This window comes from Macaca thibetana, chromosome 14 (assembly GCF_024542745.1).
Source record: "Macaca thibetana thibetana isolate TM-01 chromosome 14, ASM2454274v1, whole genome shotgun sequence".
In the NCBI taxonomy this organism is placed as follows: domain Eukaryota; kingdom Metazoa; phylum Chordata; class Mammalia; order Primates; family Cercopithecidae; genus Macaca; species Macaca thibetana.
This window is the reverse complement of record NC_065591.1, coordinates 21,258,660-21,278,385: the sequence shown is the minus strand read 5'-3', so window position 1 is coordinate 21,278,385 and position 19,726 is coordinate 21,258,660. Positions and strand designations below refer to the sequence as shown.

General features: G+C 42.7%; 1 protein-coding gene across 4 annotated transcripts in view; it reads left to right on the top strand.

Moving 5' to 3' along the window:
- The window catches only part of EXT2 (exostosin glycosyltransferase 2), a 202,498-nt gene that overhangs the window by 150,147 nt on the left and 32,625 nt on the right, over window positions 1-19,726 (top strand). For 3 of the 4 annotated variants that reach the window (XM_050758872.1, XM_050758870.1, XM_050758869.1), the window contains exons 13-14: window positions 50-132; window positions 7,605-8,879. In XM_050758872.1, the coding sequence (XP_050614829.1) occupies window positions 50-132; window positions 7,605-7,743 (222 nt within the window). In that variant the 3' untranslated portion in view covers window positions 7,744-8,879. Of the gene's footprint in view, window positions 1-49; window positions 133-7,604; window positions 8,880-19,726 lie in introns of those variants that run through there. The other variant, XM_050758871.1, reaches the window with a different exon arrangement.

Sequence of the window (19,726 nt, the reverse complement as noted above, 5' to 3'; positions counted from 1 at the left end):
ATTGTCCTTGACACTGACAGCCAGGTATGTTTTTATCCTCCTCTGGCAGGTAACCCCACGAAAGAAATTCAAGTGTCCTGAGTGCACAGCCATAGATGGGCTTTCGCTAGACCAAACACACATGGTGGAGAGGTAAGTGAGCCTCCAACCAAAAGTGCGCCTTAGCCTCTGATCTCTACTTCCTGCCTCAGGCCTGTTTATGGGACTTTGTTGGAGATATAAGGACAGCAGCTGGTAGCCATAGTCACTTCCATGTGCACTGTGGGAATTGGGTTAGTTCAAGCCCAGGTCACCCAAAGAATTAATTCGGAATGCTACTCACTCAATTTGTAATGGCTGGAAGGGTCTTAAAAATATAGCTGGCCTTAAGCTCCAGAAGCCAAATTCTCCATGTGGACTAAGCAGTTAACCATCTACAGTCATTTGAGTGGAAGCTAGTTAATTCCAAGGAAATACTGGATTATTTTTCAGGGTAATAGCTCCACATTATAGTAAAAGCTTGATTAGAAGAATTAAACCAAACCCACCAGAGACAAATTACCTTTGCTGACACTGTGGAAATGCCTGCCAAGAACAGGATCGAAAGCAAAGCCCTCACGTTATAGACAGAGGGGCAAGACAACTCTAAAATACTCTCTTTATTTCGATTCAAGTCAGTTACTCAACAAGCACACCTTTGTGTGGAATGTAATCCTAGGCCTTGTAGGTAAGTATTAAAGGCGTGGGAGATGTATGTCTTCCGTTAAGACTGTACTAGACCTAATAGTTCTCACCTGTACTCCAAAAGTCCCCAAGCTTTGAAGTGCCTGAATCAAACCTAATACTTTCAGAAGACAGTTCTTTATACAAGACAGCAAACTCTGACATCCCAGTAGCGCTTGTCAGGGGACAAAATGCACTCAGATAAGGATATAGTAGCCCTTTAGAATGAAATATCTAGTTCAGATTTCACAGATCTCATATGCCTCTGCTTGCAGAATTCATTTCTGAAATCTGTCAGCTATATTAAAATTCTTCAAGCCTAGAGAATTTTTGCGTGTGTGTGCAGAAAGTTGTTTCAGTTGGCCTGGATTCTGTAATGTTTTACTCTCTAAATAATCTCTTTATCTTTTTCATATATAAACATTACCCAAATGACATGACCTTCACCAGCTGTTGATGTGAAATAATATACTGTCACTGGTATCATAAGTATTTCACAGTTAAGGGTAGTGACATACACTGTCAGAGCTCCTTTGGAAGAGACCCCAACTGGACTTCTATTGGAGTACATGAAATTGTTATTTAAACCTAAATAACAGTTTGGGGAAAATTCGTAACAGTGAGCTAAGTGGTCATTCGTTGGGCTGAGTTAAAATGGTGGGGATACTTTGGTCCAGGAAAGGAAGTATAGGGAGAAAAGTTGACCTGATGATGGCCTTGAAGTTCATGCTGAGGCTAAACAACTCCTCTAGCACTACTGAGACCTTAACAAATGTAAAGAGGTTTAAAATGCAGCGAGAGCCGGGTGTGATGGCTCACGCCTGTAATCCCAGCACTTTGGGTTGCCAAGGCCGGTGGATCATCTGAGGTCAGGAGTTCAAGACCAGCCTGACCAACATGGTGAAACCCTGTCTCTACTGAAACAAAAAAAATACAAAATTAGCTGAGCGTGTTGGCATATGCCTGTAATCCCAGCTATTTGGGAGGCTGAGACAGGAGAATTACTTGAACCCGGGAGGTGGAGGTTGCAGTGAGCTGAGATCGTGCCGTCACACTCCAGCCTGGGCAACAAGAGTGAAACTCCATCTCAAAAAAAAAAAAAGTGCAGTAGGGGGATTTAATTTAGATATAATTATTATTAGACACTGGAGTAACTAAGGGGGATATGGAGGCTTCCTTTTTGGACTTTTTTTTGTTTTTTGTTTTTTGTTTTAAGAGAAAGGATCTTGCTCTGTTGTGCAGTGATACAATCATGGCTCACTGCAACCTTAAACTCCTAGGCTCAAGTGATCCTGTCATCTGAGCCACCTGAGTAGCTGGGACTACAGGTGCATCCTAGTACCACCATGCTAACTAGTTCTTAAATTTTTTGTGGGGACAGGGTCTCACCATGTTATTCAGCCTGGTCTTGAACTCCTGGCCTCAAGGTATCCTCTTGCCTAGGGCTCCCAAAGTGCTGAGATTATAGGCACGATAGGATATGTTATGATATGTAGGATATGTAGCTAGGAGGAGATGCTGATGGAGGGATTGGAGCGAACTGTTGGACTTTAACAGCGTCAAGGACCTTAACAGTGTTACATGTATATGTAACAATGCTATTTGTGATGAGTGCCCTGAGAGAGGCTCAAAGGGCTATAATTGATCAGGTGAAAGAGAAGTAACTTTTTGCTAGGTTCATTATTAAGAATAACTTTCTAAAAGAGGTGACACTTGAAGTGATTCCTTAAAAATCACTAGGATCCCAACCAGTAAAACCCTAGGCCAGAAGCAGAGACTCTCAGCAATAATTTTTTTGTATTTTAGTAGAGACGAGGTTTCACCATGTTGGCCAGGATGGTCTTAATCTCCTGACCTTATGATCTGCCCACCTTGGCCTCCCAAAGTGCTGGGATTACAGGCATGAGCCACCCTGCCTGGGCTTGTTTTTTTTTTTTTTTTTTTGGAAGACCGGAGTTTTATTATTACTCAATCAGTCTCTGTATATACTTTTATATATGTATATCAAGATATAGATATGTGGAACTAGAATTTCAGAAAGAAGTTTAAAAAAAGAGTTGAGCCCAGTCATACCTCAGTATCCATAGGGGGTTTGTTCCAGGACCACTAGAGGATACCAAACTTCATGCATGCCCAAGTCCCTTATATAAAGGCCTAGGATTTGCATATAACCTTTGCATATCCTTCTTTATAGTTTAAATCATCTCTAGATTACTTACAATCCCTAATACAACATAAATGCTATGTAAATAGTTGTTACATGGCATTGTTTAGGGAAAAATGACATGAAAAAAAAAAGTCTGTACATGTTTAGTATAGATACAGTTTTTTTCCAGATATCTTTGATCCGAGGTTGGTTGAATCTACAAACACAGAACCCTTGGATATGGATGGCTAACTGTATTTGGCAGTCATCTGTCCAGAGACAGCAGTTGACTAAAGAAAAGCAAAGGCAGAATCTTGGGAAATTCTGACATTTAGGAGACACAAAGAGTAACTGAAAACAGAGAGGCAACCACTGGAAAGGCCAGGAGAGAACCAGGACATACAGTGCTCAGAAGCATGGAAGGAGCAAGGAACAGGCAAGCTGGAGAAGGTCTTTGAATTCCATGGTTGTTGGTATCTTACAAAAATAATAGCCAGGTGTGGTGGTGGGCACCTGTAGTCCCAGCTACTTGGGACGCTGAGACGGGGGATCCCTTGAGCTTAGGAGTTCAAGGCAGTACCACTCCACAATTGCACCTGTGTGAATAGCCACTGCACTCTTGCCTGGGCAACATAGCAAAATCCCCATCTGTAAAAAATAGTAATAATGTCATAGAGTATGAAGCCAAAAGGTTTTAGAGTATGAGTCAATGGTGAGGAAGTAGAGTTAGTGAATGTAAACTACTCTTTAGAGAAATTTAACAGAGAATAGAAGGAAACAAATCTGGAAATAAATTAGCAACCGGGAACAAAACTATTTATATTAAAAATTGAGTCACTGAATTATTAAATAAGGCATTTAGATAGGGAGGAAAGGAGACGTGAGTTAAGCCATCTTGGGTAGATAAAGAGATGGTGTTACAACTGTAGAATCCATCCTTCCTTCCTTTTCCCTCCCCCATCTTTGGCTGATCTCCTGGCCTCAAACAGGCCTCCTGCCTCAGCCATATGAGTAGCTGGGATTATAAGTATGAGCCACCATGTCCAGCTGTTTTATTTTTAATAATAATCTTTGCAGAATACACATTTTATGCAAAACAATGAAAGTAGTTAGCCACTGTACAAGTGTGTGTGACCTTGTGTTGGGTTTTGTGGTTCAGTAGCTCATTTATTCCTATATTTGGGGGTCTGGGATCAGAAATGTCAGTTGTGTAGGAGAGTAGCTTCCATTACTGCCCAGCTTCCGTTTCCAGGATCCACTGTTAGTTCTTTAAGAGTCAGAAGCATGTGTCGCTCTTCATTTTGACAAGTGTCTTCACCAAGGTTAGGGCAGTATGACAGGCAGACAGTATTGATTTAAGAAAAAGAACATAGTATTTTGAATTAGGCTAATCTTTATTCAAATGATGAGTTTGCCACACTTATTAGCTGTCTGACCTAAGGAAATTGACTTTACCTTATCCGAACTTCAATCTGTTCATCTCCTAACATAGGGATATTAATATCTGTCAAATTACAATGTCCATTTATAGGTTCAACAAATATTTATTGAGCATCTTTGTACCCAAGCTGTTATGTGTGGGGATAAATGAAGTAGTGATACATGAAAGCCTGCAGCACAGGGCCTGGGAATGTTAGTTTCCTTCCCAGTTTCCCCAGTGTTAGTCCTAAAGACTGCTGGTTACTTTAAGTAATGGTATGTGTTTGAGAGGAAAATAGAAAACCATTAGTTCTTTCTTCCCCAGACACCTTCATCACTTCAGAGATAGTCAGTGGCAGCTCTTGGTGTGTTTGTACTTGATTGGAAAACCAACACAGGAGAATGGTTACTGACATGGTAGCTGGACCCCTGACAACAGCTCATGTGGGCCGCCAGCAAACAGCCAAAATCCTGTCTCCCCTAACCTGCTCTCCAACCCAGACCCCCTGTGTGAAAAGAAAGTAGGAAGCACTGTTATTACCTGGCAGGAGAGTTAAGGACCTTGACCGTTCGGTGGAGGCCTGCCGCTTCTCCATTGTGGGTCTGTGTGAAGGAGAAAGAAGTACTCACTAGACCTGGGTTAGCCAGGGGCAGCTGTCAACAAATCAAGCTGGCCTGAGCCCCAGTGGCTTCTTGCCTGTGACCCATTCCTGTTGGCAGATCTAGTTACAGAGGAGACATTGTCCTCAATACTCTCTACAGGGCCATGGAACCACTATCCTCTGCCAAGAACCAGGATTCTTCTTTAATACATACTTGCTAGTACCTATGCTGGGCACAGCTGGGCTTTGCTGGCCAGAGTCTGTATGCATAACTAGAAATGAGAAGAATCTGGAATGTTACAGGCAGAACAACAGTCAAAAGTAAACCTTGGCTGGGCACGGTGGCTCAAGCCTGTAATCCCAGCACTTTGGGAGGCCGAGACGGGCGGATCACGAGGTCAGGAGATCGAGACCATCCTGGCCGACACGGTGAAACCCCGTCTCTACTAAAAAAAAATACAAAAAACTAGCCGGGCGAGGTGGCGGGTGCCTGTAGTCCCAGCTACTCGGGAGGCTGAGGCAGGAGAATGGCGCAAACCCGGGAGTCGGAGCTTGCAGTGAGCCGAGATCCGGCCACTGCACTCCAGCCTGGGCGACAGAGCGAGACTCCGTCTCAAAAAAAAAAAAAAAAAAAAGTAAACCTTGGAGAGATTTGATTTTATCTGCCATTGCTTTGACCCCATAATCTGAAGAGAGGGAAGCTGTTGTCCCATGCTTGGTCCACCTCACTTTGTTAAAGTTCATCCGTCTTTTCCCAGTCTCCCTTCAATTTGGAACTAGGAACACCACCTCCTGAGTCTCAAAAGACTTCCAGCAGGAGGGAAACTCAGTCACTGGTGTGTAATGGTAGAGTGTGATCCAAAGAGCAGGCTCTATTGCCAGCTCAAACATGAGTTTAAAACCCAGTTCCACCACGTTCTACCCCCGGGTCGTTCTACCCCTGGGTCCTTGGGCAAGTTGCTTAACCTCTCTGAACTTTAATTTCTTAACCCATAACATGAGGCTACTATAAACCCAATAGTTGGGCAAGGCGGGTGATGAGTATGGGGGAGGATCACTTTAAGGAATCCATGAGATATGTATGTAAATTATCTGGCACATAATAGGTGCTCAGCAGTTGTGAATTTCCAGTCCCCGTCATTGGACCCTAGAATTGTGTTAGTAAGTACATTTGTGTCATCTAATTAAGACTTTAGCCTTAGAAGCCAGAATGCCTGCTTTGGCTCTAGCCTTTTCTAGTTATTTGACCTTTGAACATGTTATTTATCCTCTCTGCATCTCAGTCTTCCATTATAAAATGGGAATAATAGTCCTACCCCGTAGGATTGTTGTGAGGATTAAGTTCATTGTTAATGAGTAGAAAGTAATTTTAACACAGCTTGGAACATACAGTAAATCGTAGTTGTTGCTTTGTGGTATTGGTGGGCATGAGTTAAATGTTATGAGTTAAAGGCTCAAAATGAAATAATAACAAATTTTTTTAGAAACATAATGACCAAGAGAGAAGAATTGATAATAGCAGTCTTCTTAATTAACAGCTTTCTTGCTAAAGCTCAGAGCACTTGAACAAAAGCTTGTTGGTTAAAAGAATTTGAAACAATGCTTGCAGTATCTCTGAGGCCAGAAGAGACCTCTCTGGTCTGTGTCTTGACGTTCAGCTCCTGCTTGGTGAAAGGTTCTGCCTCCACTTAGAGTCTGTTCTTTTCGTAGCGCTCTCAGATATCCTGGGCCCGACGGAGGCGAGAGTTTGACCTTTCTGAAATCCATCCTTGAGGTCCCCTTGACTTCAAAAGCAGCTTTTCCAGGCTTGTTTTCCCCCTGGCCTAGTGCTGAAGCATCCTCATTACCCAGCTGTCACACTCAGTTGGCCTGATTGACCAGAGCCATTCCCGAACACATGCCTGACCTGCTCACCTCTGAGAAGACTGGCTTTGGGGGTGAGGTGGAGATAGGGAGACGGCCTCTCCCCTCCTCCGGTGGTGCTGCCCTGCACCGGCACTGAAGCAGTTGTCGCTAACAGTTCTGACATGGAAGTGACAAAAATGATGAGAATTATGAAGGCTGTCCTATGTGAACTTCAGCTTTCACAGAAGATTGTGCAGATTGACATCATACCCAGAGATTGCCACTTACAGGCCCTCCGTCAATGTTGGTTGAATGAATGAAGTATTTATTGTTTAAAATTTGGCCCTGTCACTTTTTTTTTTTTTTTTTTTTTTTTTTTTTTTTGCCTTTCATCACTTTGTGAACAAGATCTCTCCTCTCCTTTTAAACTTCAGTAAACTGAAGCTCAGATCCAAGTAGTTTTTTTTTTCTTTCCATCCTTTGCCTTCTCTTCGCTGGCAGAGATGGGGTTAAGAACTGTTGGCAGCTAATCCACCTTGGTTTGAGGCCCTCTCACACTGAGCTGGAGGAATGACTGGAATTTGAGGGGGAGGGGAAAAGATATTCTGACCTTTGCAGGCCTGTGGCTGCCAAGCACCATCTCCTGTTCATGTTCTCCCACCGAACTAATAGTCCAAGTACCCCCAGTACACCTCTTTTTTCCACACCTGTCAACCTTTTTAAGAACCTGGGAGCAGACTGTGGCTCCTTGAGCTTTTTTTGTTGATGTTGAACATTATGTATTTTGCTGTTATCTCTCAGCCTCTTGAACATATTATCTTTTCTCCCTGCCCCCATCCTTCTCATTCTGCTCAAACCCCTCCTCCCCACCTCCTCCCCAAACCCCACAGGTCAGAGTGCATCAACAAGTTTGCTTCAGTCTTTGGGACCATGCCTCTCAAGGTGGTGGAACACCGAGCTGACCCTGTCCTGTACAAAGACGACTTTCCTGAGAAACTGAAGAGCTTCCCCAACATTGGCAGCTTATGAAACTTGCCATTGGTGGAGGTCTGAATGTGAGACTGGGACAGAGCGAGAGAACAAGGCCTCCCAGCACTCCGATGTCAGAGAAGTGGGTTAAGGGTGGAAGGTTGACCTACTTGGATCTTGGCATGTACCCACCTAACCCACTTTCTCAAGAACAAGAACCTAGAATGAATATCCAAGCACCTCGAGCTATGCAGCCTCTGTTCTTGTATTTCTTATGATCTCTGATGGGCTCTTTTCAAAAATGCCAAGTGGAAGCCTTTGTGGCATGCTCCAGAGTTAAATCCAGCTGAGGCTCCTTTTGTTTTCAGTTCCGTGTAACAATCTGGAAGGAAACTTCACGGACAGTAAGACTGCTGGAGAAGAGAAGCCTGTCAGCCCATTTTAGGTCTGGGGAATCATGTAAGGGGTACCCAGACCTCACTTTTAGTCATTTACATCAGTGAGTTCTTTCGAGGAACAGCCAAACCCAGAATTTGGTGCAAAACCCAAACATCTTGGTGGGATTTGATAAATGCCTTGGGACCTGGAGTGCTGGGCTTGTGCACAGGAAGAGCACCAGCCGCTGAGTCAGGACCCTGTCAGTTCCATGAACTATTCCTCTTTGGTTTGGCTTTTTGATATGATTAAAATTATTTTTTATTCCTTTTTCTACTGTGTCTTCAACACCAATTCCTGATAGTCCAAGGAACCACCTTTCTCTCTGGGTATATTTAACTCCGTCTTTGGCCCGACAACAGTCTTCTGCCCGTGTCTGGGAGCACACGCCAGGAGGAATGTCTGGTACCCTGTGCATCCAGCATCAGAAGGTCCCAAATGGTAACCACTTTAAGAGCAGATGACTCAGAACCCTCCAGAGGAATCTGTTTGTTTCCTGATTAGATCCAGTCAATGTTTTACAGGTATTGTCAGAGAAAAGCAGAGGGTCTGAACTAGCCATATAAGGAGTCGCTCTAGCTGGTACCTGTAAAAGTTGTGGGAATTGTGACCCCCATCCGAAGGGGATTCCAAAATTTCTCTCAATAAACTTAACATTAGCCAGGGAGGTTCTGGCTAACGTTAAATGCTGCTATACAACTGCTTTGCAACAGTTGCTGGTATATTTAAATCATTAAATTTCAGCATTTACTAATACTGCACATGTGTGAATTATACCTCTTTAAGCCCAGTTGATGAACAAATCTACCCTGGCAAATGTTAAATGTTATGGATTCGAAACAGATTTATCTGGCTCTAATATTAAGATTAGCCACAGTTTGGTCTTTAGCCATAACATATGTCCCCAAAACACAAAATACATAACAATTTGCTTAGAATATGGATGTGATTACAGAAATCTAGTTGTTATGCCAGTCGACGTCACTCATACACCGTCCATTGTTCTGTTGAGTGACATGAAGGTGGGCAGTTATTATGCTGTAGTTTCATCAAGAGTCACTTCAGATGTGTTCCCCAGACTTTGAGAGGTCAAAGAAAATTTCAGAAGTAGCAAAGTTGGAAGTGGAAATCAAGAGTTTTGTCTTCTTTCGTTTGAATGAGTGATTGAATCCTGGACTATTATTGCCAAAGGGGGCAAGCAATCATCTCATCCAGTTTGTTCATTTTGCAAATGCAGAAACTGAAGCTGTGATTTTTTTCAGTGTCTGACAACAGCAAACACAGGTGCTTAACAAATACTTTTGATTTGGGTAATATGTACTGGTCAGTAGGAGAGATAGGAAAGCATTTTGGTCTCATATTCCTAATATTGGGGACGATATGATAGAAAGCAAGGAAAAGATTTCTGTTGTCACCCAGGTACCAGAGGCTGACAAGCACAGTGGGGACCTCTAACCTTTCTAGGGATTTTCTAGTTTGTTTTCCAAGATGTGGGGCAGGTATAGGGGAGGGCCTTACATTGAAATCTCAGCTGAAAGCTATGGACTCTGCTGGCATTGTGTATGTGTCATATTGCTCTGGCTTCTTCAGATATTTCTGCCCTTTTGCTCATCACTGAATGCACTACCTTAGTGGCTGGTTTCTAATGCAGCTTCTCTCCCAAAGGGTACATTTTTAAATTTTTCTTTTCTAAAATCTTAATAGTCCTTTGATTTTGGAAGAAGAACTCTTTCACCTGAGTTCATTGTGAGCCCTCGAGAGCTGTGTGACTTTGTCATCATCATAGGAGTCATTGGACTTTAAAGGAATTACAACTCCATTTAAAGTACCTCATTACTCCCAGGAATACTGGGTGTTAGATCTTGCAACATAGCATAGAACAGTTTATGTTAAAGAAGGAGCATTCTATCCCAGGCACCTGAAACAACCTCAAAGGTGAGGATACCCTCTGAACAGACAGGTGGTATAGTCACGGTAGAAATTCAGGACAGGGATATAGCAGGTGATGGCGATTCATGGATTCAGAGTGGGCTAGGGACTCCACTTCCTTGTTAGTGTATTTCTGAGCTGCTAACCAGCAAACCTCACCCATAAGCTTAGGTCAGGATCATCTGCCCTTGGGATGCCATAGAGCCTGGTTTCAGAAGCGGAACAATCATGCTAATTAAAATGTCATGTTCTGGCCTACAGCAGACAACAGCTGGTTTTAGATTAAGAAATCTTTTTAAAGAAATCACATCTTACTGGCCTGTAGAGAAGACGAACTTGGCCGGGCGCGGTGGCTCAAGCCTGTAATCCCAGCACTTTGGGAGGCCGAGACGGGCGGATCACGAGGCCAGGAGATCGAGAGACGATCCCGGCTAACACGGTGAAACCCCGTCTCTACTAAAAAATACAAAAAAACTAACCGGGCGAGGTGGCGGGCGCCTGTAGTCCCAGCTACTCGGGAGGCTGAGGCAGGAGAACGGCGTAAACCCGGGAGGCGGAGCTTGCAGTGAGCTGAGATCCGGCCACTGCACTCCAGCCTGGGTGACAGAGCAAGACTCCGTCTCAAAAAAAAAAAAAAAAAAAAAAAAAAAAAAAAAAAGAAGACGAACTTGAACTGGCCCTGGCCCAAGTGCACACTGAGCCACTGACTTTGCCCCCAGGGACCTAACTGGGCTGGGCCTGCTTGGAATGCCAGGGCTGGAAATACTTTTTTATTTTGCTGATTGACATTACATAGTTGTTAAAATGTTTGTCTCATGTATTTTACCAACCCTCAGACATTTAGGTATAAACCTCTTTTTCTGGGAGAATTAAAGAGGAAAACAGCAACTCTAGTTGTCAGAATCTTGTGTTCTTTCTTGCCAGTGATGCTCTGCTGTATCTTTTTTATTTTTTTTGAGACAGAGTCTTGCTCTTGTCTCCCAGGCTGGAGTGCAATAGCGTGATTCCGGCTCACTGCATCCTCCGCCTCCCAGGTTTCAAGCAATTCTCCTGCCTCAGCCTCCCAAGTAGCTGGGACTACAGGCGCCTGCCACCACGTACGGCTAATTTGTTTGTGTTTTTAGTAGAGGTAGGGTTTCACCGTGTTGGCCAGGCTGGTCTCAAACTCCTGACCTCAGGTGCTCCACACACCTTGGCCTCCCGAAGTGCTGGGATTACAGGCATGAACCCCCACGCTCAGCTGCTGTATCCTTTCTTTACTCAGTGTCATCGAGTTCAAAGTTCTGACCACCCTGGTTTCTCTGCCACAGCCTCATCTACTTCCAGCTGGGCTTTGAACTCATGGTTTTTAAGTGCTGGTTTCTCTGCTGCCTTTGGAAAAAAGTGACTGTCATGCTGGTCTGTGCTGACGCAGACTGGGAGCTGGAAGAGACAAACTCTCTCGGCTCTCATTGGCCGCAGGTGTAGCTAATAACCCTGTGATCCCAGCTTCCTTCTAGGATGATAGCCTCTGACAGGCACCATGCCAGGAGGAAACCAGAGCATCTTTATCACTGAAAGAGAGCACGTTTCTATCCACAGGTTCTGAAGTTGATTTGGGGTTAAAATCCAAGAACCTTTGATGGTTTTCAGCCAAGATAGTAATCAGAAAGTAGATGAGGCAGAGACTGGGTTTGGGAAGTGGTTGGGTTCTGGGAAGGCTCTTCGTAGCTCTGCAGTTAGAGCCTGTGAGGACCCAGCTGATAGGGTAAAGGCTTTGGGTATTGGAGACCTCCCATCAGCCACCCATCCTGAGCCTGCTGTGTTTCCTTTGCTTTGTAGCTCCTTTGGGGGTATGCTGCTTTTTCCATTTCTCTTGGCTCAGGTACTCTTCCACTGCAGCAAGAGAAGCCACAATGGGCTGTTCCCCAAGCAGCCCTGGCATGGAGAGGCAGGGTAGAGAATGCTAAACTGGCCCCATACCTCTTCCAGCCGCTTCCCAAGGAGCAGTTCTGGCAGGAGTGTTAACCATATTGGCAGCAGCTTCCGTCCAGAGAGACTTTGAAAGCAACTTGAGCTTTCCACTGCAGGACCTGGACGCATATGAAACCTGTGAGGCCTACCCCTACTCACCTCACCCCTGAGCTCTGTCCAAGCCCTGGAGCTCCTATCCTCGGCGTATGTTTGGTACTCACCCACTTTCTACTTCTGAGTAGAATCAAGGGCAGCATTTGGTCCCTTTATGCCAGCCATGCATCATCTGTGAACAGGCCTTATTGAGCTTATCTTGGCAGAGGAAAGTCAGGCAGGCAAGACCCACTCTAAATTTTAATGTTTTCCCCTCATTTTAAGGTGGGAGCTGTGAGTTCATTTGAAGACTGGGTGAGGGCATTGTAAGCTCAAGCCGCAGCCTCTCTTCCAACCTCCATTCAATGGACTGTTAGGGATCCCCAGCTTCCCCACATTTCCTGGGAGGGTGTGTGGGTCTGTACAGGCAACCTCGTGTCATTCTTTCAATTTCTGGCTCACCACTGCTGGCAACAGTGGGAAGATAATCAGAGAAAGTTTGGCCCCCTCTCCTAAGTTTCCAGGCCTCTTTCCTTTTCAAGAAATAGTTGAGTCACCAGCATCTGTATCTGGCATTTTGTTTCTTCACATTTGCAACCATTTTAGGGTAGAGCTTTTTTTTTAAACAGAGTCTCACTCTGTCCCATCGGCTGGAGTGCAGAGCTGTGATCATGGCTTGCTGCAGCCTCAAACTCCTGGGCTCAAGCAATCTTCCCATCTCAGCCTTCCAAGTATCTGAAACTAAAAGCATGCACCACCATACCTGGCTTATTTTTTTTGTAGAGACAGGGCCTCACTATGTTGCTTAGGCTGGTCTCTAACTCCTGGGCTCAAGTGATTCTCCTGCCTCAGCATCCCAAAGTGTTGGGATTACAGGTGTGAACCACCATGCCTGGCCCAGGATAGCGCTTTTTCCTTTCTTCTGCTCTCCATTGGTTGGACCACTGGCTGCATCTCTTCCCACTCTCCCTGAAAGGCACAGAACTATCAGACAGAAGACAAGGTAGTTCTCAAGAGTTACCAGGCAGCTATGTCTGCTAGAGGCTTCCTCAGCAAAGCCCCATTTTGTCTACAACCTCTCAGGAACTGCAGGTGGGGTGGGAGCGACTGACAAAGCAGGGATCCATATGTCTTAGACCAAAGCCACCAGTCAGGCCTTGCCACCATATAGAACCTTCCCTTTAAAATATATTTATTTGGACTTTTACTTATAGCTGCAAACATACCATTGGTACTATACCCAAGCATCAACTCAAGGAACATTTGGTTTTCTGGTGAGCACAGCTGAAGAACAACCAACTAGTTACTAATCCAGTTGAGGGAAGAGAACATTTATTCAGTCATTCTGTTATTCCTACTATTCATTTTCTCACGAAAATGTAGTCTTTGGCCAGGCATGGTGGCTCACGCCTGTAATCCCGAGGTGGGCGGACCATGAGGTCAGGAGATTGAGACCCTCCTGGCTAACACGGTGAAACCCTGTCTCTACTATAATTTACAAAAAATAAGCCAGGCATAGTGGCAAGCGCCTGTAGTCCCAGCTACACGGGAGGCTGAGGCAGGAGAATGGCGTGAACCCGGGAGGCAGAGCTTACAGTGAGCCAAGATCGCACCACTGCACTCCAGCTTGGGCAACAGAGCAAGACTCCATCTCAAAAAAAAAAAAAAAAAAAAATGTAGTCTTTGCCAGGCAGTGTGGTAGGTCCAGAAGATACAGGAATTAGAGCTGACTAAGACAGTGTCCCTACCCTGTTCTTGAGCTCCAGTTCTAGTGGGAGTTCTTGAGCTTGGTAAGATGGTATGAGTCCATCAGTGGCCCAGGACTCTAACCGTGTATGTTTTAGTCCCAGCTATAAATGAGGATTCCACTAACCCCATCTTCTCCAATGTATGGAGGATGCAAGAAGCTTTAAAATGTCCTTTTCTCACAGTGTCTTCCCTTGACCATGCCTTAGTTTCCTCAGCCAGAAACTGGAGATAGCAAGAGCACTTATGCCTGAGTTGGTGAGATGGAACGATGTATCAGATCTCTTCCCCTTTTATTAACCGGATCGTTTACCAGATTGTACCTGGTGATGCTGCCAGCCAGCCCTCTTCCGGCCCCTATTTCTGCTTACCCTGTTACCAGAGAGCCTGGGGGTCTGGATCCTATCTGGCCCCGTCAGGGTGGATTACCAAATGAGCAGTTCTTTTGCCCCAGTCCCTTTCCTGTGCTGTAAATAAGCCCCATGTTTATTTTCTTACGTTATTGAAATGAGCACTTGTGATTTGGGCCTCTTTTGAGGAGTCCGGAGAGCGTCCATCCGGTGCCTGGTGAGGGCCCTGCATGGCTGGCTGCTGTCTGAAGCTATTTGGAGTCCTCTCCCTGTGTTTTCTGTGTGGCTTAATTTCAATAGAAAGGGCTGTATGCAACCCCGTATCTGCTGATTTTCAGGTTTCAACTTTCTGCCAGCATCACTGCCTGCTTAGAAGTAAAGTTATGTTTCTCATTAAGGGGATAACAGCCACAATTGAGGTAATTAACGAAAATTGTACATTGGTGGCAGCAGCTCCTATAGGATTTCCAATAGTCTTTCTCTAGTAGATCCTTGGGGGCTCACCTTGATCTCCTGTCTTCTGTCTACGCTGCACCAAAATACCTTGTTCTGTTTTCCGGATATAGTTCCAATAATTTTTTTCCTAACAGCCTTTTTGTCACCAGTTGGTTTGATATCTTACAACCTGACCAAATGAGGGTTCCATTAACTCCGTCTTGTCCAAAGCATGGAGGATTCAAGGATTTTTTTTCTCTCTCTCTCATAGCACCTTTCAGTTGCCAGTTGTACCCTGGCCCTTCTTTGGAAGTCATAATGATGAATATCCTTTAATAAGAGATTGATGCTCTTTCAACTCTCATGTCATCTGTACCATCTCAATGGAGAGGATGACTTTGGACGAGGTTGGGATAGAAAGGAAACATTTGGAAGTCCACTGCAGTGTATTATATGCTGTGTGGAAGTCTGGGGTTTAGGAAATATTTGGAGGGAGAACTTCCTAAGGAATTATTTTTGGTTCCTTTAGGCCTTAACAACACACCAAAAGTATCCTGTGAGACTATGAGCAGGACACAACATTGTTTCTCACCTTGGGCTGTGACTATTATCTACTTCTCAGTACAGATTACTTTGGTTAAATCACTCAGTAAAGAAATCCTTTCATGCCCACAATCTGAACCTGAAGGCTATTACTGAAGAGAATTGCATCTGACACCAAAATTTACTTTACTTTCAGAGAAAGGACCAAGAGAAAGTAAAATTTCACTCATGTTTTTAAGTCTATTGTCTTAAAAAGATTATTTTCCCTTAAAAAGTAAAAAACCTAATGTGATGGTTTCCTTCAGTCAACAAATACTTATTGAGCAGTTATTGTGTGCCAGATACTGTTTTTGGTGTGAGGATATGGCACAGAACAAAACAATGTACCTACTGTCATCAAGCTTACATTCTAATGAGGAAGATAACCAAAACAAGTAACTGAATATAATTTCAAATGTCAATAAATGCTGTGAAGAAAATAAAGCGGAGCATTACATGTGGATAATGACTTGGAGACATTTTAGGTAGGTTGATCAGAGGTGATATTTAAGCACAAATATAAATGTTGAGGAGTGAACCATGAGCACACCAGGCAGAGGGAAGAGCTGGTATAAAGGCCCTCAGGCAGGAACAAGCTCAGCTTATTTTAAGAACACTAAGAATAATATCTGAAGCGTATTGAGTATGGAGAGCATGATAGATGATGATGCCAGAAAGGAAGACCAGTGCCAAATTGTGTTAGGATCATATGGGCCAAAAGGATTCTAGAGTCTTACTATGAGTAAGGATGGAAAGACACTGGATAGTTTTAAGCAAGAGAGTGACATATCTGAATGGCATTTTTAAAAAGGTTATCCCTGCTACTGAGTGGACAATAGGCTGTAAGGAGCAAGAGTAGAAGAAAGGAATTCAGCTAGGACACTATTTTAGGGACCCCAAGTAAGAAATGGTGACCTAAACTAGGATGGTAGCAGCAGAGGTGGTGAGAAGTTATATTGGAAGTAGAGTTTATTGGATGTACTGATGAATTGAATATAAGAGATGAAAACAAAAGAAGATGTACAGGTAACTCCAAGGTTTTTATCCTGAGTAACTGCATGATACCATGAGCTGAAATATGTCAGACTGAGCAGGGTGAGGGCAAGGAAATGTTGAGAGAGAAAAATCAAGAGCTCTACTTTGAACATGTTAAGTTTAAGATGTCTATTGGACATCTAAGGTATAGTGTCATTTAAACAGCTGGTTATCTAGAGCTCAAAGGAAAAGTTATGACTGCAAATAAAGATGGGATTTAAAACCCTAGGACTCAATAAGATTACCCAGAGAATTAGTGTAGTTAGAGAGGTGACAAGGATAGGGGCCCAAGTACTAGGCCCACTCTAACATTTACAGGTAGAGAATAAAAGGAAGAACCAGCAAAGGAGACGAAGTAGTTGCCAGTGAATTAGGAAGAAAACCAGGAAGGTGTCTGTAAGATACCTGTGATAAATTAAAAGTGCATGCTGTAAACTCTAGAGCAACCACTAAAAATCACTTTTAAAAGAGGCAAGGCTAATAAGGCAATACTGGAGATGGAATATCAAAAGTATACTCAATCAAAAAGCAGGAAAAGAAAAGTAAACAAAGGACAAAAGGGACAAATGGAAACAAAGAGCAAGATAGGGTTAAACCCAAACATGTCACCAATTACATTAAATGTAAATGATCTAAACACTATAATTAAAGGGTGGAGATTATCAGGCTGAATTAAGCAGCAAGTGCAATTACATGCTGTCTATAAGGAAAACCCCTATAAAAGTTAAGTTTAAAAAGTAAAAGGGTAGAAAAGATATACTATACAAATAATAGCCATGAGAAGGTGAGAGTGATTGTATCATCAGGGAGCAAGAGGAACATTTCATAATGATAAAGAGGCCCATTCATCAAGAAGACAGAATAAGATAATCCTAAAATGTGTGTGCATTAAATAACAATGCCTCAAAATATATAAAGCAAAAACTAACACTGAAAGAGAAATAGAAAACCCACAATTATATATAGATGTTTCAACGCTCCTCTCTTAGTAACTGATATAACAAGTTCATAGAAAAATGTAGATGACCTGAATAACACTGTCAACAACCTTGGCTTAATTGACAGTTATAGAACACTTCATCTGCTGTAGTTGAATACACATTCTTCTTAAGTGCACATGCAACATTTACCTCAAATGCGTTACACAAAAATAAGTCTCAGTAATTTTAGAGTAATTGAAAACATTAAAAAGTTATCTGACCACAGTGAAGTTAAATTCTAAATCAATAACAGATATCTGAGAATATCCCCAGTAGTTGGGAATTAAATAACATTTCTAAATAATGTGTGGATTAATAAAGACACAAAGGAAATTAGAAAATATTTTGAGTAAAAATGAAAACAGTGTATCAAAATGTGTAGGGTACTTAGAGATTTGTAGCTTGAAGTTTAAATTAGAAAAAAAGAAAAGTCTGCATTAATAAACTAGGAAAAAGAGCAAAATAAACTCAAAGTAAGTAGAAAGAATAAAGATAAGAACAGAAATCAATGGAGTAGAAAATGAAAACAATGGAAAAAATCAAGAACTGGTTATTTGAAGAAGATTAATAACTGCTCAAGACTGCTAAAGGGAAAAAAAAGAACTAAGATACAAATTAACAGTATCAAGAATCAGAGGGGAACATTGGAACAGATTCTAAACATATTAGAAGGATAATTCTTTGCTATGATCTGAATTTTTGTGTGCCTCCCCGCACCCAACCCCACTCCCCTCCAAATGTATGTGTTGAAACTTAATCCCCAGTGCACTGGTGTTGGCAGGTGTGGCATCTGGCAGGTAATTAGCTCATGAGCAGAGCTCTCATGAATGTGATTAGTGTCATTATAAAAGAGACCTGAGAGAGAGCACGTTTGTGCCTTCTACCACATGAGGACACTTAGAAGGTGCCATCTATAAGGAATGGGCCCTACCCAGACACCAAATCTGCCAAAACCTAGATCTTGGATTTTCTAGCCTCCAGAATTGTGAGCAATAAGTTTCTATTGTTTATAAATTACCAGTCTAAGATATTTTGCTGTAGCACCCCAAACAGACAAAGAAATATGAACTTTATAACAATAATTTCTGTAACTTACATGAAATGAGCACAATCCATGAAAGACACAAATTGACAAAACTGCCGGAAGAAGAAATAGAAAATCTGAATACCTTGTATCTGTTAAAGAAATCTGTAATTTAAAATGTTTTGCAAAGAAATACCTAGGTCCACATAGTTTTACTGGCTAATTCTATCAAACAATTAAGGAAGAAATAATACCAATCTATTCAAACCCTTTTCAGAAAATAGAAGGGGAGGAAGTATGTTTCAATTAATTTTAAGTGGCCATTACTACGCTGATACCAAAGCCAGATAAAAACCTTACAAGAAGAAAACTGCAGACCAATAGCCTTCCTGAACATAAATGCAAACTCCTTAACAAAATATTGGCAAATTGATACAAGATTAAAGAATTCAAAGTTGGTCGAATGGTGGAAAATCAATGTAATTCACAATAGAGTAAAAGAGAATATTTGTGTGATTGTCTTACTAGATACAGAAAAAGCATTTGACAAAATTCCGTACCGGAATTGTTTTTAAAAAAACAGATGGCTCATGCCTGTAATCCCAGCACTTTGGGGGGCCCAGGCGGGCGGATCATGAGGTCAGGAGATTGAGACCATCCTGGCAAACATGATGAAACCCCATCTCTACTAAAAATACAAAAAAATTAGCCGGGCGAGGTGGTGGGCACCTGTAGTCCCAGCTACTCGGGAGGCTGAGGCAGGAGAATGACATGAACCTGGGGATCAGAGCTTGCAGTGAGTGGAGATCGTGCCACTGCACTCCAGCCTGGGCAACAGAGCGAGACTCCATCTCAAAAAAAAAAAAAAAATAGAAAACATATCCACACAAAAACTTGCACACAAATGTTCATAGCCAACTTTGTTCAGAATAGCCAAAAGCTGGAAATAAGTCAAATGTTCAAGAGCAGATGAATGGATAGACAAATTCTGGTATATTCATACAATGAAATACAACTCAGCAATACAAATACTGAACTACTGAGTGACACAACATGGATGAGTTTCCAAAATAGGTGAGCAAAAAAAAAAAAATGCCAGACACAAGAGTACATACGATATGTATGAAGTGTTGATTAAAAAAAAAAAAAAAAGCTGATGGTTAAAAAGTATCATCTTTTTCAGTTCCTTGGTTTATCCTGGACTGGTATATCTTTACTTCCTTAACCTGGGATTTGCTTAGGGCCTCAGGATCTAGGATGCCTCCAGTCCCATTGCCTCAGTCTGGTGCGTTCTTGGTATGGAATGCAGATTTGCCAACTAGGCGGCTGACATTTATTAAATGCTGGCCATGTGAGGGATGCCATGCCAGGTTCTTCAGATAAACAGTCAAAGGAGACATCATTTCTGCCTTCAAGGAACTCATTGAATTGATAAACACAGGAGATTAATCAGTGTAGTCCAATCTGCTATATAAGGCAGT